The following is a 23,805-nucleotide window of genomic DNA, read 5'->3' as shown; positions in this document are numbered from 1 at the left end:
ACATGTAGATTAGGTTATTTAACGTGTTATTATCACATGTAGATTAGGGTTAGGGTTAGAGAGCATCACATGTAGATTAGGGTTATGGTTAGAGCGCGTCACATGTAGATTAGGGTTACGGTTAGAGGGCATCACATGTAGATTAGGGTTATGGTTAGAGGGCGTCACATATAGATTAGGGTTATGTTTAGAGCGCGTCACATGTAGATTAGGGTTATGGTTAGAGGGCATCCCATGTAGATTAGGGTTACGTTTAGAGGGCGTCACATGTAGATTAGGGTTACGGTTAGAGGGCGTCACATGTAGATTAGGTTTAGGTAGTCCTGTGATGAACGTATTGTCGAGAGAATCCAATCCCACAAATGTAATGTCATATTAAAGACATATGGGATTCGCCATACAGTATGATTTTACTATGTCATATCAAATCAAATCACATGTTATTGGTCACATGCACAGATGCAGATGTTATTGCGGGTGTAGCAGAATGCTTCTGTTCCTAGCTCCAACTGTATATACAGTATATATATTACCAGTCAAACGTTTGGACACACCTACTCATTCAAGGGTTTTTCTTTATTTTTACTATTTTCTACATTGCAGAATAATAGTGAAGACATCAAATCTATGAAATAACACATATGGAATCATGTAGTAACCAAAAAAGTGTTAAACAAATCAAAACATATTTTATATTTGAGATTCTTCAAATAGCCACCCTTTGCCTTGATGACAGCTTTGCACACTCTTGGCATTCTCTCAACCAACTTCACCTGGAATGCTTTTCCAACAGTCTTGAAGGAGTTCCCACTTATGCTTAGCACTTGTTGGCTGCTTTTCCCTTCACTCTGCTGGTCCAACTCATCCCAAACCATCTCAATTTGGTTGAGGTCGGGGGATTATGGAGGCCAGGTCATCTAATGCAGCACTCCATCACTCTCCTTCTTGGTAAAATAGCCCTTACACAGCCTGGAGATGTGTTGGGTCATTGTCCTGTTGAAAAACAAATGATAGTCCCACTAAGCCCAAACCAGATGGGATGGCGTATCGCTGCACAAAGTGTACCTTGAATTCTAAATAAATCACAGACAGTGTCACCAGCAAAGCACCTCCACACCATAACACCTCATCCGCCATGCTTTACAGTGGGAACTACACATGCGGAGATAATCCGTTCACCCACTCCACGTCTCACAAAGACACTGCGGTTGTAACCAAAAATCTCAAATTTGGACTCTAGACCAAAGGACACATTCCACCTGACCTTCATGTCTTAAACTAATGATGGACTGTCGCTTCTCTTTGCTTATTTGAGCTGTTCTTGCCATAATATGGACTTGGTATTTTATCTTCTGTATACCCCCCCACCCCCCCCACCCCCACCTTGTCTCAACACAACTAATTGACTCAAACGCATTAAGAAGGAAAGAAATTCCACAAATTAACTTTTAAGAAGGCACACCTGTTAATTGAAATGCATTCCAGGTTACTACCTCACGAAGCTGGTTGAGAGAATGCCAAGAGTGTGCAAAGCTGTCATCAAGGCAAAGGGTGGCTATTTGAAGAATCTCAAATATAAAAAATGTTTTGATTTGTTTAACACTTTTTTGGTTACTACATGATTCCATACGTGTTATTTCATAGTTTTGATGTCTTCACTATTATTGTACAATGTAAAAAATAGTAAAAATAAAGAAAAACCCTTGAATGAGTAGGTGTGTCCAAACTTTTGACTGGTAGTATATATATATATATATATATATAGAATGATGATGATGGGATGTATAGACATTGTGGACAGTATGTGGCTAGAATATATAGTATATCTGAAGAAGACGTAGGATAGAATTGCATATGTACAGCAATAGTTCAATAGGATGGTCTTGACTAGAATACAGTATACACATATGAAATGGGTAAAACAGTATGCAAACATAATTAAAGTGACCAGTATTCAATGACTCTATGTTCATAGGGCAACAGTCTCTAAGGTGCAGGGTTGAGTAACCGGGTGGTAGCCGGCTAGTGACAGAGACTATATTCAGGGCAGGGTACTGGGTGGAGGCCGGCTAGTGATGGCTATTTAACAGTCAGATGGCGATGAGATAGAAGCTGTTTTTCAGTCTCTCGGTCCCAGCTTTGATGCACCTGTACTGACCTCGCCTTCTGGATGATAGCGGGGTGAACAGGCCGTGGCTCGGGTGGTTGATGTCCTTGGTGATCTTTTTGTCATTCCATTCAAAAGACATATGGGATACATTATGTATGATGTGTTATACATGTTATCCAGATGATGCCCTTCACCCCATGGCTGAGAGAAAGTGTCATGACAAGGAGACTTTGTTTTAGCCGTTTATAATGGCAGTGTACCACATAATATCTCGGTCAGTTCTGCATGCCGTAGTCGTATGTTGTATATGAGTCAATAATGTAATACCTGACATAAAGTTAAATAAAATCCCCTCTACATGAAATAATGAATTAAAGAGAGAAAAACATAGTACGCTTGTATAGTACTGTGCTGTACGACGGTCTGGGGTTTAGTAAACGTTAATCTCACTTTCACTTTGATTGTTCTGCATGAAATAATGAATTAAAGAGCCAAATATATGTACTGTAGGCTATCTACTACTATGGTCTGTACTATGTACTGGGCTTAGTCAACGACAATCTCATCTCATTACCATTAACCATTGTCGTTTTGGCACCTCCATCAGATCAGTAATCCTCCCTCCAGCAGATCAATAATCCTTCCTCCAGCAGATCAAACCTCCCTCAATCAGATCAATAATCCTCCCTCAATCAGATCAATAATCCTCCCTCCATCAGATCAATAATCCTCCCTCCATCAGTCAATAATCCTCCCTCTAGCAGATCAATAATCCTCCCTCCAGCAGATCAATAATTCTTGTGAGAAGGCTAAAGCAGGATTGTAATGAAGCAGGGAGATTTTCAGAGGGCTTTTCTGGGATTGTAATGAACCAGGGAGATCTTCAGAGGACTTTTCTGGGATTGTAATGAACCAGGGAGATCTTCAGAGGGCTTTTCTGGGATTGTAATGAACCAGGGAGATCTTCAGAGGGCTTTTCTGGGATTGTAATGAAGTAAAGGGAGATCTTAGCAACAAGCCCCAATTTTTATTTTATTTTATTTTATTTATTTAACCTTTATTTAACCAGGCAAGTCAGTTAAGAACAAATTCTTATTTACAATGGACGGCCTACGCCGGCCAAACCCGGACGACGCTGGGCCGATTGTGCGCCGCCCTGTGGGATACAAGGCGATAGAGAGAGAATTAGAGCCATTGAGAGTGATAAAAGAGAAACACAGAGCAAAGGTGATTTGTTGCCCTGAGGTGACCTTCACTGAGGCTAGAGAGAGAGAGACTGTGTCCCAAATAGCACCCTATTCCCTACATTGTATTTTGTCCCTGGTCAACAGTAGTGCACTACATAGGGAATAGGGTGCTATTTGGAACTCAACCAAACACAATAATCCCAATTCAACCCCTATAGCCTCTGCACCCTACCCTCTCGTGCAGATCAATAGCCTTATTTACACCACGCGCTCACATGTGAGTTTTCATGATATGATCAATGTGATCCAGTCACTATCTGATCAAGGTATGTCGCGTCTACACGTTGTATTAAAATGTCTCTTATCCTTCCTCTGTGTGACCAGATTAGCTGGTACCTCACTGTGTGCAAATTATTTGACAGACATTCTTTCAAAATAATGTGATTTTATTTATCTTAAGATAAATTACTGAAGCCATGAGTCGACGGTTTGACCATCCAGATCTGTTTACACTTGATTGATGACCAGACACAATGCGTGCCTGACTACATCCCGATGTTGGTCAGAAGGATCTGATCACAATCTGATCACAATGTGTTTTTTTAATCTTCTACGACTGTCTGAAAAATGTGGGCACAATTAGAATGTGGACAAGATCATCACAAAGGGTGCATGTCAGCACCAGGTATAATTTGATAGGTTGAAGCAATATGGAAACTAATTAACCTTGCCTTCTGATAGGCTAGGTGGAATTTGGACCGTATTGGTTCCTATCCTCAATCACCCACCCATCCTTTCAAATCAAATCAAATCAAATTGTATTGGTCACATGCGCCGAATACAACAGGTGCAGACATTACAGTGAAATGCTTACTTCAGATAGACAGAAGAGCCTACCCACTGGGCACACACTGGTGTGGAATAGATGTTGAATTGACGTCTGTGCCCAGTGGGTAGTGGGTAGGGGCTAGGGGCTAGGAGTTTGTTTTGGAGGATTCAGGCAGATAGAGAGAGATAGGGAAACATCCAGAAGGAGCCAGTCATCCATCCAGCCAGAACAGGAACGTGAGCACTAAGACCCAGTGGAGAAGCACCGTGGCTGGGTGCTCCCTCCCTCCCTACCCTCACTGCCTCTCTGCTCCGCACTGCTCTGCAGTTACCCTGAGCCCTGAGCGCATTCCGGAGTGAGCGCATGTGTGTATGTGTGGTGTGGTTTGGTGTGTGAGTGTGTGTGTGTGTGGTGTGGAGTGTGGAGTGTGTGTGTGGAGTGTGTGTGTGGAGTGTGAGTGTGGAGTGTGTGTGTGGAGTGTGAGTGTGGAGTGTGTGTGTGGAGTGTGTATGTGGAGTGTGAGTGTGGAGTGTGTGTGTGGAGTGTGAGTGTGGAGTGTGAGTGTGGAGTGTGAGTGTGGAGTGTGAGTGTGGAGTGTGAGTGTGTGTGCATTGTGCCTCAGCAGCAGGAGGAGAGGAGGAGAGGAGCATGCTGTCCTGCTCTCAGTGTTTCTTCCATTCTGCTGTTGCTCTGCCGTGGACACCTGAACAAGACAAGAACTGAGGGTGTGGGGGTGTGTGTGTGTTGTGGGGGTGGGTGGGTCAGGCAGGGGAAGATGAGATCAAAGAGCCAGGTGAGGAAGAGACACAGGAGCGTCTCTCTCTCTCTCTCTCTCTCGCTCTCTCTCTCTCTCTCTCTCTCTCTCTCTGTCTCTCTCTCTCTCCCTCTCCCTCTCTCTCTCTCTCTCTCTCTCTCTCTCTCTCTCTCTCTCTCTCTCTCTCTCTCTCTCTCTCTCTCTCTCTCTCTCTCTCTCTCTCTCTCTCTCTCTCTCTCTCTCTCTCCTCTCTCTCTCTCTCCTCTCTCTCTCTCTCTCTCTCTCTCTCTCTCTCTCTCTCTCTCTCTCTCCTCTCTCTCTCTCTCCTCTCTCTCTCTCTCGCTCTCTCTCTCTCTCTGACGCGCTGTAGTCTGTGTGTGTGTGTTTGTGTGTGAGAGACATAGAGCCAAATCGGTCCACTTCCCTCATCCAAGCAGACAGTGAACCTGGAGAGGAAGGAGCAGCCCGTCTCCACACTAACTATTAAAGGTATGCCATCGTCTCATTCTCACCACACTGCTCTGCTTTAGCTTAGCACAGGACTATACACATTACAAGACTGTGGAGGTATCACAACGTGACTATCAGTCATGACAACATTCTATACTTACCAGTGCTCGAGTGCTAGGCTACTTACCTCTCCTCTCGTGACAACAACATATTCACTGAATGCTAGACTCTGTTTGTGCATGGGAGAGGAGTCACTGAGAGAGGAGGAGGTCAGGAGAGGTTCAACAAGGAGAAAACGGGAGGGGAAGAGAAGGAGAGGAGAGGAGGTTGACATGGGGGTAAAGGTGTTGGACAGGGCAGTCCTAGCTGGCTAGCTGAGGGTAGATAAATGTGTTATGGCAACCCAACTCTAACATTAGCCTGTACATTGGGAAGGTGAAACCATTTAACTTCTAGACCTCTCTCAATGGACAAACAAGCTGAGTTGTTGTTACAACAATAAACAACAACGGTTCAGTTTTCCTTCTAGCCGTAAACACACAGACAGTCATGCGATGGGAGGGTCATATGGTTCTCAATTAGCGGCAACAGACCGACTGAGATTCTACCATGGCCTGAAGGCAAATCCTTCTTTCTTTCACATTAATGCTTGGAGCTCCTTGCTGGGACAGTGAGGTAGTGTTTCAATACTATTTTAACTTTTAATTTGACAGTACTCCTGATCGTATTACAAACGGGAGATTCTGTTCTGTAAAAATACAAGCTGTGTATAGAGAAACATCCTTATTTTACTAAATGATATTGCTACTTATATACAGTGCCTTCAGAAAGTATTCACACCCCTTGAATTCTTTCTAATTTTTGTTGTGTTATAAAGTGGGATTAAAATTGATTAAATTGTCTTTTTGTTTGTCAACGATCTACACAAAATACTCTGTAATGTCAAAGTGGATTTGTAAAATGTTTTATGAAAAATAAAACACTAATATATCTTGATTAGATAAGTATTCAGACCCCTGAGTCAATACATGTTAGTATCACCTTTGGCAACAATTACAGCTGTGAGTCTTTCTGGTTAAGTCTTTAAGAGCTTTCCACACCTGGATTGTGCAACATTTTCCCATAATTATTTTCCAAATTCTTCAAGCTCTGTCAAATTGGTTGTTGATCACAGCTAGACAACAATTTTCAGGTCTTGCCATGTATTTTCAAGCAGATTTAAGTCAAAACTGTAACTCGGCCCCTCATGAACATTCACTGTCCTCTTGGTAAGCAACTCCAGTCTAGATTTAGCCTTGTGTTTCAGGTTATTGTCTCGCTGAAAGATGAATTCGTCTCCCAGTTTCTGGTGGAGAGCAGACTGAACCAGGTTTTCCACTAGGATTTTGCCTGTGCTTAGCTCCATTCAGTTTATTTTTTAATCCTGATAAACTCCCTAGTCCTTAACGATTACAACCACACCCATAACATGATGCAGCCACCACTATTATTTATTATTTTTTTTGTACCTTTATTTAACTAGGCAAGTCAGTTAAGAACAAATTCTTATTTACAATGACGGCCTACACCGGCCAAACCCGGACGACGCTGGCCCAATTGTGCGCCGCCCTACGGGACTCCCAATCACGGCCGGTTGTGATACAGCCTGGAATCGAACCAGGGGGTCTGTAGTGACGCCTCAAGCACTGAGATGCAGTGCCTTAGACCGCTGCGCCATTCGGGAGCCCATATGATGATGATCACTAATGTACACACATGCTTGAAAATATGGCGAGTGGTACTCAATAATGTGTTGTATTGGATTTGCCCCAAAATGCTTTGCCACATTTTTTGCAGTATTACTTTATTCTCTTGTTTCAAACAGGATACATGTTTTGAAATATGTTTTAATCTGTACAGGCTTCCTAGTTTTCACTCTGTCAGTTAGGTTAGTATTGTGGGGTGACTACAATGTTGTTGATCCATCCTCAGTTTTCTCCTATCAAAGCCATTAAACTCTTTAACTGTTTTAAAGTCACCATTGGCCTCATGGTGAAATCCCTGAGCGGTTTCCTTCCTCTCTGGCAACTGAGTTAGGAAGGATGCCTGTATCTTTGTAGTACCATCCAAAGTATAATTAATAACTTCACCATGCTCAAAGGGATATTCAATGTCTGCTTTTTTATTTTTACCCATCTACCAATAGGTGCTGTTTGCAAGGCATTGGAAAACCTCCCTGTTCTTTGTGTTTGAATCTGTTTTTGAAATTCACTGCTCGACTGAGGGACCTTACAGCTAATTGTATGTGTGGGGTGGTACAGAGATCAGGTAGTCATTCAAAAATCATGTTAAACACTATTATTGCACTCAGAGTGAGTCCATGCAACTTATTATGTGACTTGTTAAGCACATTTTTAGTTTTGAACTTATTTAGACTTGCCATAACAAAGGGGTTGAATACTTCTTGACTCAAGACATTTCAGCATTTATTTTATTTTTATTTGTAAAAAAAAACATCTTAATTCCACTTTGACATTATGGGGTATTGTGTGTAGGCCAGTGACACACAATCACAATTTAATCCATTTTAAATTCAGTGGTGTGAACACTCTTAGAAACAGGGGTTCCAAAGGGGTTCTTCGACTGTCCCCGTGTGGTGTCGCCTGGTTTGAAAATGGGGTTGTGAGAGAAACTGGAAAAACTTTTTTTGCTTTGTTCATAGAACCGAGGTTACGTTAGTAACTTCTGGTAGCCGGCTAGATACGGTTGTAATAAACAGAGCGGTTTCTGTTTTCTTCCTAGAAACACTTAACACTTTGAGCTACAAAATAGTTTGACCCCATTCCTGAAAGATAAGACTCTCAAGATCACATATGTGTCTTCTGTTTCCCTCAGAACCCCCAGAACAGAGACCAGGAAGTAAATCAGACCGGTGGAAAAAGAACATAACATTAAACATAACATAACATTTTGCAGACGCTCTTATCCAGAGCGACTTACAGGAGCAATTAGGGTTAAGTGCCTTGCTCAAGGGCACATCGACAGAATTTTTTCACCTAGTCGGCTCGGGGATTAGAACCAGCGACCTTTCGGTTACTGGCACAATGCTCTTACCCACTAAGCTACCTGCCGCCCCGACATCATGATGTTCTTTTCTACACAGAAGATCATACACAATTATTGATGTTTTCCTGAACTTACAGTGAGGGGGAAAAAGTATTTGATCCCCTGCTGATTTTGTACGTTTGCCCACTGACAAAGACATGATCAGTCTATAATTTTAATGGTAGGTTTATTTGAACAGTGAGAGACAGAATGACAACAACAAAATCCAGAAAAACGCACGTCAGAAATGTTATAAATTGATTTGCATTTTAATGAGGGAAATAAGTATTTGACCCCTCTGCAAAAACATTAAATGCAAATCAATTTATAAATTTTTTATAGGACCTGCCTGTTTGATAGTGCTGTTAAGATGTTAAGAGCAGTGCTTTATGATGGTCAGACTTCTCCCCATCTTAGCTACTGTTGTATCAATATGTTTTGACCATGACAGTTTACAATCCAGGGTTACTCCAAGCAGTTTAGTCACCTCAAGTTCCTAAATTTCCACATTATTTATTACAAGATTTAGTTGAGGTTTAGGGTTTAGTGAATGATTTGTCCCAAATGCAATGCTTTTAGTTTTAGAAATATTTAGGACTAACTCATTCCTTGCCACCCACTCTGAAACTAACTGCAGCTCTTTGTTAAGTGTTGCAGTCATTTCAGTCGCTGCAATAGCTGACATGTATTGTGTTGAGTCATCCGCATACATAGACACACTGGCTTTACTCAAAGCCAGTGGCATGTCATTAGTAAAGATTGAAAAAAGTAAGGGGCCTAGACAGCTGCCCTGGGGAATTCCTGATTCTACCTGGATTATGTTGGAGAGGCTTCCATTAAAGAACACCCTATGTGTTCTGTTAGACAGGTAACTCTTTATCCACAATATAGCAGGGGGTGTAAAGCCATAACACATACGTTTTTCCAGTAGCAGACTATGATCGATAATGTCAAAAGCCGCACTGAAGTCTAACAAAACAGCCCCCACAATATTTTTATCATCATTTTCTCTCAGCCAACCATCAGTCATTTGTGTAAGTGCTGTGCTTGTTGAATGTCCTTCCTTATAATGATGCTGAAAGTTTGTTGTCAATTTGTTCACTGTAAAATAGCATTGTATCTGGTCAAACACCATTTTTTCCAAAAGTTTAGTAAGGGTTGGTAACAGGCTGATTGATCGGCTATTTGAGCCAATGCAGGGGACTTTACTATTCTTGGGTAGTGGAATGACTTTAGCTTCCCTCCAAGCCTGAGGGCCACACTTTCCTGTATCCTTAGATTGAAGAGATGGCAAATAGGAGTGGCAATATCGTCCGCTATCATCCTCAGTAATTTTCCATCCAAGTTGTCAGACCCCGGTGGCTTGTCATTGTTGATAGACAACAATAATTGTTTCACCTCTTCCACACTCACTTTACGGAATTCAAAATTACAATGCTTGTCTTTCATAATTTGGTCAGATATACTTGGATGTGTAGTGTCAGCGTTTGTTGCTGGCATGTCATGCCTAAGTTTGCTAATCTTGCCAATGACAAACTCATTAAAGTAGTTGGCAATATCAGTTGGTTTTGTGATGAATGAGCCATCTGATTCAATGAATGATGGAGCTGAGTTTGCCTTTTCCCCCAACATTTCATTGAAGATGCTCCAAAGCTTTTTACTATCATTCTCTATGTCATTTATCTTTGTTTCATAGTGTAGTTTCTTCTTCTTTTTATTCATTTTAGTCACATGATTTCTCAATTTGCAATACGTTTGCCAATCGGTTGTGCAGCCAGACTTATTTGACATTCCTTTTGCCTCAACCCACTCAACCATACCATTTTTCAATTCCTCATCAATCCATGGGGATTTAACAGTTTTTACTGTCATTTTCTTAATGGGTGCATGCTTATTAGTAACTGGAATAAGCAATATCATAAATGTGTCAAGTGCAGCGTCTGTTTGCTCCTCATTACACACCACAGACCAACAAATATTCTTTACATCAACAACATAGGAATCACTTCCAAAATTATTGTAAGACCTCTTATACACAATATTAGGCCCAGCCTTTGGAACTTTGGTTTTCCTAGATATGGCTACTATATTGTGATCACTACATCCGATGGATCTGGATACTGCTTTCAAGCACATCTCTGCAGCATTAGTAAAGATGTGATCAATACATGTTGATGATTTCATTCCTGTGCTGTGTGTGTATGTGTTGGACGTAAAATACTGTAAAAACACCAGCAAATCAGCTTCAAGTGATTTTAATTTTAGGAAATCTGTTCCAATGTATTCCCACACATAATAGAGAGATAGAAACTGAGTGTACAAAAAAACTATCTTTCCATGACATAGACTGACCAGGTGAATCCAGGTGAAAGCTATGATCCCTTATTGGTGTTACTTGTTAAATCCACTTCAATCAGTGTATATGAAGGGGAGGAGACAGGTTAAAGAAGGATTTTTAAGCCTTGAGACAATTGAGAAATGAATTGTGTACGTGTGCCATTCAGAGGGTGAATGGGCGAGACAAAATATTAAAGTGCCTTTGAACAGGGTATGGTAGTCGGTGCCAGACGCACCGGTTTGTGTCAAGAACTGCTGGGTTTTTCATAATCAATAGTTTCCTGTGTGTATCAATAATGGTCCACCACCCAAATGACATCCAGCCAACTTGACACAACTGTGGGAAGCATTGGAGTCAACATGGGCCAGCTTCACTGTGGAACGCTTTCGACACCTTGTAGAGACAAATGTAAGCAAGGTTTGAAATGATTATGTTTTAGTCAAATGTTATATCTGTTTGGGCTTCGGTCAATTTGCAGTCTACAAATTATTTGTTATTATGTTCCGGCCCCCTGACCATCCAATCAAGAAAACATTTTGTCGATGATCCCTGTCCTATCGGGACAGCGGAAGAACCCTTTTAGGATCTAGATAGCACTTTTTTTTTAAAATAAGAGTGTAGGGTGTCATTTGGGAGGAAACATCTGTTTTTACAGGCTGTAAACCTATTGATGCTGATAGGTGATGCTGATAGGTTATGGTGATAGGTTATGCCGATAGGTTATGCTGATAGGTTATGCCGATAGGTTATGCTGATAGGTTATGCCGATAGGTTATGCTGATAGGTTATGCCGATAGGTTATGCTGATAGGTTATGCCGATAGGTTATGCCGATAGGTTATGCTGATAGGTTATGCCGATAGGTTATGCCGATAGGTAATGCTGATAGGTTATGCTGATAGGATAGTGTCTTTAGGGTGTTAATCCTCCTTTACACTACAGTACATCACAGCTAAGAAAGACACTGTTAATGGTTTTTCACATTGTCCGGTTGAAGGTTGTACTGACACTCTGACCTATATTACAAAGACCTCAGGGCAAAAGTCAGATTGCGTCCCAAATCGCATCATATTCCCTGTATAGGTACTACTTTTGACGAGAGCACAATGGTCCCTGGTCAACATTTGTGCACTATATAGGGAATAGGGTGCCATTGAGATGCATCCTCAGTCAGTGATTCTTTGTGCGTGCGACGTCCGTGATGTGAATGCACAGCGGCCATTGGTGACGAGCTGGATCAGAATCAGCTATGTACGTGCAACAAAGTTTTTGTTCGTCACAACTTGTGACATGGAAGAATTGCATATGCAGGGGGTGAACAAGTATGGATATATAACAACAGCCTGTGCGGTTGGTTGTTTTAGTTCTTGTGATGCTGTGTGTGTGTGTTCCACAGTGTGTGTGATGCTGTGTGTATGGTTGACAGTAAACATCAGAACAGGCCTCACGGTTCTGCACAAACACACACACGCACACAGAAACACACAGACACACATGAGCACGTACACACACACACCCTCAGAGGGCTGGAGAGACAGTAAGGGCTAGCAACAACAACACATGTTTCATTACAGCTACTCCCCCTAGACTAGCATTACAACACCATGTTTCATTACAGCTACTCCATTTAGACTAGCATTACAACACCATGTTTCATTACAGCTACTCCATTTAGACTAGCATTACGACACCATGTATCATTACAGCTACTCCATTTAGACTAGCATTACAACACCATGTTTCATTACAGCTTCTCCCTGTCACGATCGTCTGAGGAAGCGGACCAATACGCAGCGCGTTGAGTGAACATGATGACTTTAATTGATAAAGCACGTAAATACAAAACAAAAGACGATAGTGAAGTCCAACAGTGACTATGACTGAAATGGAACAAAAACCCACAACCACAAGGTGAAACCACACAGTATAAATATGGCTCCCAATCAGAGATAACGAGCCGACAGCTGACACTCGTTACCTCCGATTGGGAGTCACTGACCAAACACGGAAACAAAACCAAAACCAAACACAACAAATGAACACACCCTAACCCAACACAACCAAATGAATACACCCTGGCTCAAACAACACAGTCCCGGAGCCAGAGCGTGACAGTACCCCCCCCTAAAGGCGCGGACTGCGACCGCGCCTCAATACGGGCTAAACAAGGGAGGGCTGGGCGGGCATACCTCTTCGGCGGTGGTTCCGGCTCTGGTCGTGGTCCCCACCCCACCATAGTCACTACCCGCTTGTAGCCTCCTCCAACTGACCCCCACCGGATTAAGGGGCAGCACCGGACTAAGAGGCAGCACCGGACTAAGGGGCAGCACCGGACTAAGGGGCAGCACCGGACTAAGGGGCAGCACCAGACTAAGGGGCAGCACCGGGCTAAGGGACAGCACCGGACTCAATGGCGGATCCTGGCTGGCTGGCTCTGGCGGATCCTGGCTGGACGGCTCTGGCGGATCCTGGCTGGACGGCTCATGGCAGGCTGAAGGATCTGGCTGCTCATGGCTGGCTGACGGATCTGGCTGCTCATGGCTGGCTGACGGATCTGGCTGCTCATGGCTGGCCGACGGATCTAGCTGCTCATGGCTGGCCGACGGATCTGGCTGCTCATGGCTGGCCGACGGATCTGGCTGCTCATGGCTGGCCGACGGATCTGGCTGCTCATGGCTGGCTGACGGATCTGGCTGCTCATGGCTGGCCGACGGATCTGGCTGCTCATGGCTGGCCGACGGATCTGGCTGCTCATGGCTGGCCGACGGATCTGGCTGCTCATGGCTGGCCGACGGCTCTGAAGGCTCATGGCAGACGGGCGGCTTATGCAGCGCTTGGCAGACGGACAGTTCAGACGGCGTTGGGCAGACAGGCAGTTCAGGCGCCGTTGGGCAGACGGGCAGTTCAAGCGCCGTTGGGCAGACGGGCAGTTCAGGCGCCGTTGGGCAGACGGGCAGTTCAGGCGCCGTTGGGCAGACGGGCAGTTCAGGCCCCGTTGGGCAGACGGCAGACTCTGGCCGTCGGAGGCGCACCGTAGGCCTGGTGCGTGGTGCCGGAACTGGAGGTACCGGGCTGAGGACACGCATCTCAGGGCTAGTGCGGGGAGAAGCAACAGGGCATGCTGGACCCTGGGAACGCACATAAGGCCTAGTGCGTGGTGCCGGAACTGGTGGTCCCGGGCTGAGGACACGCATCTCAGGGCTAGTGCGGGGAGAAGGAACAGGCCGGACCGGGCTGGCGACGCGCACCGTAGGTTTGGTGCGAGTGGCAGGAACAGGCCGGGTCGGGCTGGCGACGCGCACCGTAGACTTGGTGCGGGTGGCAGGAACAGGCCGGACCGGGCTGGCGACGCGCACCGTCGGTTTGGTGCGAGTGGCAGGAACAGGCCGGGTCGGGCTGGCGACGCGCACCGTAGGTTCTGTGCGTGGAGCAGGAACAGGCCGGGCTGGGCTGGCGACGCACACCGTAGGTTCTGTGCGTGGAGCAGGAACAGGCCGGGCTGGGCTGTCGACGCACACCATAGCCTTGGTGCGTTGAGCAGGAACAGGCCGAACCGGGCTGGCGACGCACACCGTAGGTTCTGTGCGTGGAGCAGGAACAGGCCGGGCTGGGCTGGCGACGCACACCGTAGGTTCTGTGCGTGGAGCAGGAACAGGCCGGGCTGGGCTGGCGACGCACACCATAGCCTTGGTGCGTTGAGCAGGAACAGGCCGAACCGGGCTGGCGACGCACACCGTAGGTTCTGTGCGTGGAGCAGGAACAGGCCGGGCTGGGCTGGCGACGCACACCGTAGGTTCTGTGCGTGGAGCAGGAACAGGCCGGGCTGGGCTGGCGACGCACACCATAGCCTTGGTGCGTTGAGCAGGAACAGGCCGAACCGGGCTGGCGACGCACACCGTAGGTTCTGTGCGTGGAGCAGGAACAGGCCGGGCTGGGCTGGCGACGCACACCGTAGGTTCTGTGCGTGGAGCAGGAACAGGCCGGGCTGGGCTGGCGACGCACACCGTGGGCTTGGTGCGTGGAGTAGGAACAGGCCGGTCCGTACTGGGAACACACACCACTGGCCTTAACTGGGGATCAGGAACGGGCCGGACCGGACTGGTAACACACATCAGTCTCTCACGCCGTGCCACAACAACTTCCCTTCCCCTACTCGCCAATGGCTCCCGTAATCCGATAGCCTTCTCTCCACGTCTCCCTGTGGCAGCCTCCTGCTGCCCAGCCGCCCAAGCCATGTGCCCCCCCCAAAAAACTTTTTGGGGTTGCCTCTCGTCCCTCCGACGATGGCCCTGCTGACGCCGTTGCTCCTCTCCTGCCAGGTTCTCCCCCTTCATCGCCCTCCGGTACCGGACGGCCTCCTCCTGCGTAATATGTCCCCAGCCGAGGAGGACATCCACCAGCGTTCTCTCCTGCGGGTGTTCCTGGATACGCTGCTTGGTCCTTTTATGGTGGGTTTTTCTGTCACGATCGTCTGAGGAAGCGGACCAATACGCAGCACGTTGAGTGAACATGATGACTTTAATTGATAAAGCACGTAAATACAAAACAAAAGACGATAGTGAAGTCCAACAGTGACTATGACTGAAACGGAACAAAAACCCACAACCACAAGGTGAAACCACACAGTATAAATATGGCTCCCAATCAGAGATAACGAGCCGACAGCTGACACTCGTTACCTCCGATTGGGAGTCACTGACCAAACACGGAAACAAAACCAAAACCAAACACAACAAATGAACACACCCTAACCCAACACAACCAAATGAATACACCCTGGCTCAAACAACACAGTCCCGGAGCCAGAGCGTGACACTCCCCCTAGACTAGCATTACAACACCACGTGGTCCTCTGTAGCTCAATTGTAACATGGCGCTTGTAACGCCAGGGTTTCATACATTTCGCTGGCTTCTCTTACCTGTTTCATTACAGCTACTCCCCCTAGACTAGCATTACAACACCATGTTTCATTACAGCTACTCCCCCTAGACTAGCATTACAACACCATGTTTCATTACAGCTACTCCCCCTAGACTAGCATTACAACACCATGTTTCATTACAGCTACTCCCCCTAGACTAGCGTTACAACACCATGTTTCATTACGGCTACTCCCCCTAGACTAGCATTACAACACCATGTTTCATTACAGCTACTCCCCCTAGACTAGCATTACAACACCATGTTTCATTACAGCTACTCCCCCTAGACTAGCATTACAACACCATGTTTCATTACAGCTACTCCATTTAGACTAGCATTACAACACCATGTTTCATTACAGCTACTCCATTTAGACTAGCATTACAACACAATGTTTCATTACAGCTACTCCCCCTAGACTAGCATTACAACACCATGTATCATTACAGCTACTCCATTTAGACTAGCATTACGACACCATGTATCATTACAGCTACTCCATTTAGACTAGCATTACAACACCATGTTTCATTACAGCTACTCCCCCTAGACTAGCATTACAACACCATGTTTCATTACAGCTACTCCCCCTAGACTAGCATTACAACACCATGTTTCATTACAGCTACTCCCCCTAGACTAGCATTACAACACCATGTTTCATTACAGCTACTCCATTTAGACTAGCATTACAACACCATGTTTCATTACAGCTACTCCCCCTAGACTAGCATTACAACACCATGTTTCATTACAGCTACTCCCCCTAGACTAGCATTACAACACCATGTTTCATTACAGCTACTCCATTTAGACTAGCATTACAACACCATGTTTCATTACAGCTACTCCATTTAGACTAGCATTACGACACCATGTATCATTACAGCTACTCCATTTAGACTAGCATTACAACACCATGTTTCATTACAGCTACTCCCCCTAGACTAGCATTACAACACCATGTTTCATTACAGCTACTCCCCCTAGACTAGCGTTACAACACCATGTTTCATTACAGCTACTCCCCCTAGACTAGCATTACAACAGCATGTTTCATTACGGCTACTCCCCCTAGACTAGCATTACAACACCATGTTTCATTACAGCTACTCCCCCTAGACTAGCATTACAACACCATGTTTCATTACAGCTACTCCCCCTAGACTAGCATTACAACACCATGTTTCATTACAGCTACTCCATTTAGACTAGCATTACAACACCATGTTTCATTACAGCTACTCCATTTAGACTAGCATTACAACACCATGTTTCATTACAGCTACTCCCCCTAGACTAGCATTACAACACCATGTATCATTACAGCTACTCCATTTAGACTAGCATTACGACACCATGTATCATTACAGCTACTCCATTTAGACTAGCATTACAACACCATGTTTCATTACAGCTACTCCCCCTAGACTAGCATTACAACACCATGTTTCATTACAGCTACTCCCCCTAGACTAGCATTACAACACCATGTTTCATTACAGCTACTCCCCCTAGACTAGCATTACAACACCATGTTTCATTACAGCTACTCCATTTAGACTAGCATTACAACACCATGTTTCATTACAGCTACTCCCCCTAGACTAGCATTACAACACCATGTTTCATTACAGCTACTCCCCCTAGACTAGCATTACAACACCATGTTTCATTACAGCTACTCCATTTAGACTAGCATTACAACACCATGTTTCATTACAGCTACTCCCCCTAGACTAGCATTACAACACCATGTTTCATTACAGCTACTCCCCCTAGACTAGCATTACAACACCATGTTTCATTACAGCTACTCCATTTAGACTAGCATTACAACACCATGTTTCATTACAGCTACTCCATTTAGACTAGCATTACAACACCATGTTTCATTACAGCTACTCCATTTAGACTAGCATTACAACACCATGTTTCATTACAGCTACTCCATTTAGACTACTCCTTGGCCCACTTTAAAGTAGTAGCTTTAATAACCCAGAATGACACAGTTCGTATTTATAGTACATAAACATTTGCTTACTGATTCTGTGATACTAGATAGTGTGGCCTGACATTTTCCAAATAGCCTAGTTTGAATGAACAAAACTCCCATATGGATAGATGCTCCTATCTTTGCAGTGACTCAGTAACCTCTCTATATTTCATACTTTTAAAGATACCATTATCATTTCTGCTTAATTTATGTTGCTATAAACCATGAATTCACCAGTATGCCCACAGCTGACACATTCTCCCAACACTATGTATTTTCTGTTTCTGAGACATATGGTGGGCTACATCCTCCGTGCCTTTAGCTTCTCCCCGCAGGGCTGACTGTTCTGAAAAACAAGCTTGAGAAGATGCAGATGTCACATTATGTAACAAATTAAGAAATGGCTATACATACGTGACTGTGGTCTGTGGCTTCATTATAAACACAGGGGGGTGAAATGGAGTTTGTACCCATACACAAGATGAGGATTACTGTGGCATGTTTATAAATATGTTGTGCATGTTCTACAATAACACGACGACTGTTAAAATGTGAGTGTTAAAGTTTTAATATGCAAGTGTTCGAATTTGAGTGTTAAAATGCCTTGTTCTACATTTTATAATTACAAACAGAAAAGGAGGAAGCTGTATTTTGACCCTGCTTCATATATAGGAGAATCCCTCTCTTTGATTGCTTAGAAGGCTGTTTTGATGTTGATGTGGCTTTGTAATGTTTAAATTACATTATTTGGAAGTAGGTCAGACAGTGAAGTGAATCACATTCAAAATAGTATTGTAATTAAGCTCTTTCTTCATGCATATGCAGACATACTGTAGTCGATTTCAACAATGGGTTTACCTCACAGTTCATAACAGCTGTTTTTTTATTGCCAGTAATGTTTCTTCTCCTTTGTTTCAGAGTCCAACCTCTCCAACTAGAAACCTCTCAACATCACACCTTCTCCTACCACTCCAGAGGCCCATCCCATCCCTTCTCCTACCACTCCAGAGGCCCATCCCTTCTCCTACCACTCCAGAGGCCCATCCCTTCTCCTACCACTCCAGAGGCCCATCCCTTCTCCTACCACTCCAGAGGCCCATCCCATCCCTTCTCCTACCACTCCAGAGGCCCATCCCTTCTCCTACCACTCCAGAGGCCCATCCCATCCCTTCTCCTACCACTCCAGAGGCCCATCCCATTCCTTCTCCTACCACTCCAGAGGCCCATCCCATTCCTTCTCCTACCACTCCAGAGGCCCATCCCATTCCTTCTCCTACCACTCCAGAGGCCCATCCCATCCCTTCTCCTACCACTCCAGAGGCCCATCCCATCCCTTCTCCTACCACTCCAGAGGCCCATCCCATCCCTTCTCCTACCACTCCAGAGGCCCATCCCATTCCTTCTCCTACCACTCCAGAGGCCCATCCCATTTCATCCACAGTCCAGACTTCCACCATCTAGTCGGGTTACCAGGTGCACGACCAGACTTTAATCTCTAGAATGAAAGTGGAATTTTGCCAGACTTCCACCTGCCCAGGGTGACCTGTCCATGACCTGTCCAGCTCTATCTGCCCCGACAGACAGTACCCACTCCACCTGAGGCTCTGTTCCTCATCCCCAACCCACCCCCCAAACCCCCCAGTCCCCGGTTCCTCAGCCCCAGCTCGAAGCAGGGGAGGATGGGTGATGGACCTGTGAGTCTCCCTGGTCTCTCTCCTTCCTTCTCTCCCATCCTCTCATGGAGCCTCCTGCTGACACCTCCACCTCCCCCTGGAACTCTTCCCAGTCCTCCCTCTCCGGACTTCCAGGTCGGTACCAACTAAGGTTGCAAAATTCTGGTAACTTTCCCTATTTAGAAGATTCCCGGAATTATGAAGGAATAAGCAGGAAATCTGGAATCCTCCAACCAGGATTTCTGGAAAACCTGGGAATTTTGGGACAGTTATCCTCATTTTTCTGCCTGAGTACTGACTTTATCTTAACTTAACTTGGTTAAAGACAGTTCTCTGGACTTTAATGTGTTCTTGATCTTTGATAATTTCTTTATGTATTTATAGGCTACTCTATATGTATTTAAAATCTGTGTAATACAATGCATTAATTTTTTCATTCAGGTCCCTGGCTCCCCGCCTCGCTGCACCCCAATGCCTCTAACGTGAGCCTTCCTGTGGGCACCGGCACCAGCGGAGCCCCCCTGTCCCTGACCCAGTCCCTGGCCCTGTGTGCCATGCTTCTCATGGACCTCTTAGCAGTTGTAGGCAACCTAGCAGTCATGGCCGTCATCACCAAGACGCCGCAGCTGAGGAAGTTCGCCTTCGTGTTCCACCTGTGTCTGGTTGACCTGCTGGCGGCTCTGATTCTGATGCCTCTGGGCATGCTGTCGGACCGGGTCTTGGCGCACGATGAGGCACTGTGCCGGAGCTACCTCTGTCTTAGCGTGGGGCTGATCAGTGCCGCCATCTTGTCTATCTCTGCCATCAACGTGGAGAGGTACTATTATATAGTCCACCCCATGCGCCATGAGGTCAAGATGACCGTGGGGGTGGTTGTGACGGTGCTGGTCGGGATCTGGGTCAAAGCTATTGTCATGTCGGCTCTGCCGCTCCTGGGCTGGGTGCTCCAGGGGAGCCAGGGGGTAGGGGTCGGACTCGGAGGGGGACTAGGGGGTCCCATGTTCCCGGGTCCTCCAAGCCAGAGACGTTGCTCCCTACACTGGACCGGAGGAGGAGGGACCACATGGTTAATCTTCATGGTTTTCTTCACCTTTGTCTACTTCCTGTGTCCAGTACTGATCATCCTGGTTGTGTACTGTAACATGTTTAAAGTAGCCAGGGTGGCAGCCATGCAGCATGGCCCCTTACCTACCTGGATGGACACACCTGGGCCCCGCCCTCACCGCTCTGACTCCCTCAGCAGCCACTCCACCATGGCTGCCAGCCTGGGAGGCCCCGGAGGTGGCCCTGGGGGTCCTCAACCCCGCACCCCCAGTCAGAGGACCTTCAACGGGGGTAAAGCCGCGGCAGTCCTGGTGGCAGTTGGAGGCCAGTTCCTATGCTGCTGGCTACCTTACTTCTCCTTCCACCTGTACTCCGCCCTGGTCTCCACCTCCCCGGCCTCCCTGGCTTCGGCCCAGCTGGAGGAAGTCGTGACCTGGATCGGTTACTTCTGCTTCACTTCCAACCCCTTCTTCTACGGCTGTCTGAACCGGCAGATCCGCACGGAGCTGGGCCGAAGCCTGGCCTGTCTCTTTAAGTGGGCGGGGCCGGGCGACGGGGATCAGCTGGCCAGCCGAGAGGCCTCCATCGAGGAGAACTTCCTCCAGTTCCTCCAGGGGACAGGGTGCAATCTGGAGCCCAGCGGATCCCAGGCACACAGCAGGGCCAGCAGGCCAGAGGAGAAGGAGGAGGCGGGGGAGAGGGACCCTCTTCAAGATGGACCTTGTCAGAAGAACACGCTGGTCCAGGAACACACGCCTGTTGACTTCCACATCCCTGGACAGATTATCGAGGAGACCTCTGAGTTCTTGGAGCAGCAGCATCTGACTCTGAACAATGACATCAACCTAGCGGACCACTGCTTCAGGGTAAACAGGACTGAGCTGTAGCAAACACCGGCCACTCATGTGTACAGTAGGCCTTTATTTGGGCCAGGCCTCAGAGGTGGAAACACTAAATTCTTAGTCTGTAGGCCAAGCACCGGTGTAAAGTCCTATGGTGGAAACGGCAGATAGATTACATGTTATTTAGAGTATTCTATTTGATGCTAGGCTTGATGGTGTTGTGTCCACATTTGCTACAGTGTGATTATGGGACATACGTGTACATTGTAAGTAAGAGACAGTGCTTATGAGCAAAAAGCTACAGCTACAGAGTTTGTATCTTCTTTTGAAGAATTCAGGTTGTTATTATTGATAAAGCTCTATGTTCATTATTTTGTACTGTCACTAGAATCAGGGTTCCTCTACGGGAGATAAGGTTGGGGGAAATTCCGTTTCAATTCAGTAAACTCAGGATATCAACTGAAAATTCAAATTCCAATCATCCTCCGTGCTTTTCTATGAGGTTTACTTCCTGAATTGACTGAATGGAAATGTAATTGACCCCAACTGATTCTATTGACAGTCTGTTAAGACCGAAACCCTTACATAAAAATATATAATGCCAGTCTACTGACACTGTGTTCTTCAGTCAGTCAATGTATCTATTGCTACTGAATTATATGTTGGTCTGGGAAAGAGTGAGAGAACATCTAACATATTAGCACTTGAGAATCTTTGTTTTAGTGTGGATAGCACAAATTATCTTTGTCAAAGTCTGAAAGAACCCCCAAGACGATCCGTTAGACAAATGTAAAGCATCAATCCTATAGGCCTCCATATAGTATCAGACAAAGGGTTAAGAACCAGATCAACACACTGGTCACAGCAGAGAACAGAATACATTTGTGTATATTCCCTGTTCCAGTCCCATCCTCCTCTTCCTAATGCAACCAAGGTAATGAATGCAGATTTAGATGTTTTCCTCGGGTAGACATAAAAACAACAACATTCAGAGCCATTTCTGACTGCACTCAATCTGAAGCACTATGGGCCCTGGTCAAAAGTAGTGCGCTATGTAGGGAATAGGGTGCCATTTGGGAGGCAGACAATGTGTTAACAGGATCATTTCACAACTGATCCTTGCCAATGGTATTTATAGCAAGCATATACAGTACATATGCATGAGCATATCCATGAGGTTATTATTTGACTCCACACTGAATACATTAGGTTATTATTTGACTCCACACTGAATACATTAGGTTATTATTTGACTCCACACTGAATACATGAGGTTATTATTTGACTCCACACTTAATACACGAGGTTATTATTTGACTCCACACTGAATACATGAGGTTATTATTTGACTCCACACTGAATACATGAGGTTATTATTTGACTCCACACGGAATACATGAGGTTATTATTTGACTCCACACTGAATACATGAGGTTATTATTTGACTCCACACTGAATACATGAGGTTATTATTTGACTCCACACTGAATACACGAGGTTATTTGACTCCACACTGAATACACAAGGTTATTATTTGACTCCACACTGAATACACAAAGTTATTATTTGACTCCACACTGAATACATGAGGTTATTATTTGACTCCACACGGAATACATGAGGTTATTATTTGACTCCACACTGAATACATGAGGTTATTATTTGACTCCACACTGAATACATTAGGTTATTATTTGACTCCACACTGAATAAATGAGGTTATTATTTGACTCCACACTGAATACATTAGGTTATTATTTGACTCCACAAGGTTATTATTTGACTCCACATTGAATACATTAGGTTATTATTTGACTCCACACTGAATACACAAGGTTATTATTTGACTCCACATTGAATACATTAGGTTATTATTTGACTCCACACTGAATACATGAGGTTATTATTTGACTCCACACTGAATACATGAGGTTATTATTTGACTCCACGCTGAATACATTAGGTTATTATTTGACTCCACACTGAATACACAAGGTTATTATTTGACTCCACATTGAATACATTAGGTTATTATTTGACTCCACACTGAATACACAATGTTATTATTTGACTCCACATTGATACATTAGGTTATTATTTGACTCCACACTGAATACACGAGGTTATTATTTGGTGTATTTATTTTAGCAGAATCCCTCGTTGGTATGTACCTGTCATATCACACAGACAACCACTTACTATTCACATTTTGACTAATTTGGGAGTCGCCTCACTATACCATTTTCTTTTGACGCAAAATAAACATATTTATTTCATGTGAAACAAATGCTAGAAATAGAAACAGCCCAAATGAAAAACAAAAGTCAGCACTGATGTCATTACACAAGATCTGCATTGAAGAGAAATAGAGAGAGAGAGAGAGAGAGAGAGAGAGAGAGAGAGAGAGAGAGAGAGAGAGAGAGAGAGAGAGAGAGAAGGGGGGAGCGAGAGAGAGAGAGAGAGAGGGGGGGAGGAAGGGAGGGAGAGACAGCGAGAGAGAGAGAGAGAGAGAGGGGGGAAGAGAGGGAGAGAGAGAGAGAGAGAGAGCGAGAGAGAGAGAGAGAGAGAGAGAGAG

The 23,805-nt window shown here is 45.2% G+C and overlaps 1 protein-coding gene across 1 annotated transcript; it reads left to right on the top strand.

Annotated features, from left to right (window-relative positions):
* The first annotated feature begins 4,880 nt into the window (after positions 1 to 4,880).
* Positions 4,881 to 21,531, top strand: LOC121537722 (G-protein coupled receptor 61-like). The gene is made up of 4 exons (XM_041845326.2): positions 4,881 to 4,919; positions 5,251 to 5,369; positions 18,590 to 19,479; positions 19,786 to 21,531. Exons 3-4 carry the CDS (start codon positions 19,410 to 19,412, stop codon positions 21,273 to 21,275), a joined length of 1,560 nt encoding a protein of 519 aa, XP_041701260.1. The 5' UTR covers positions 4,881 to 4,919; positions 5,251 to 5,369; positions 18,590 to 19,409; the 3' UTR covers positions 21,276 to 21,531.
* Positions 21,532 to 23,805: the final 2,274 nt, after the last annotated feature.

This window comes from Coregonus clupeaformis, chromosome 24 (assembly GCF_020615455.1).
Source record: "Coregonus clupeaformis isolate EN_2021a chromosome 24, ASM2061545v1, whole genome shotgun sequence".
NCBI lineage: Eukaryota > Metazoa > Chordata > Actinopteri > Salmoniformes > Salmonidae > Coregonus > Coregonus clupeaformis.
This window is presented reverse-complemented; position numbering and strand designations above follow the sequence as displayed.

Coding starts and splice junctions, on each gene's coding strand:
- LOC121537722 (XM_041845326.2), top strand. CDS start 19,410: ATGGAGCCTCCTGCTGACACCTCCACCTCCCCCTGGAACTCTTCCCAG. Junction 19,480..19,785: donor CTCCCTCTCCGGACTTCCAG/GTCGGTACCAAC, acceptor TTTTTCATTCAG/GTCCCTGGCTCCCCGCCTCG.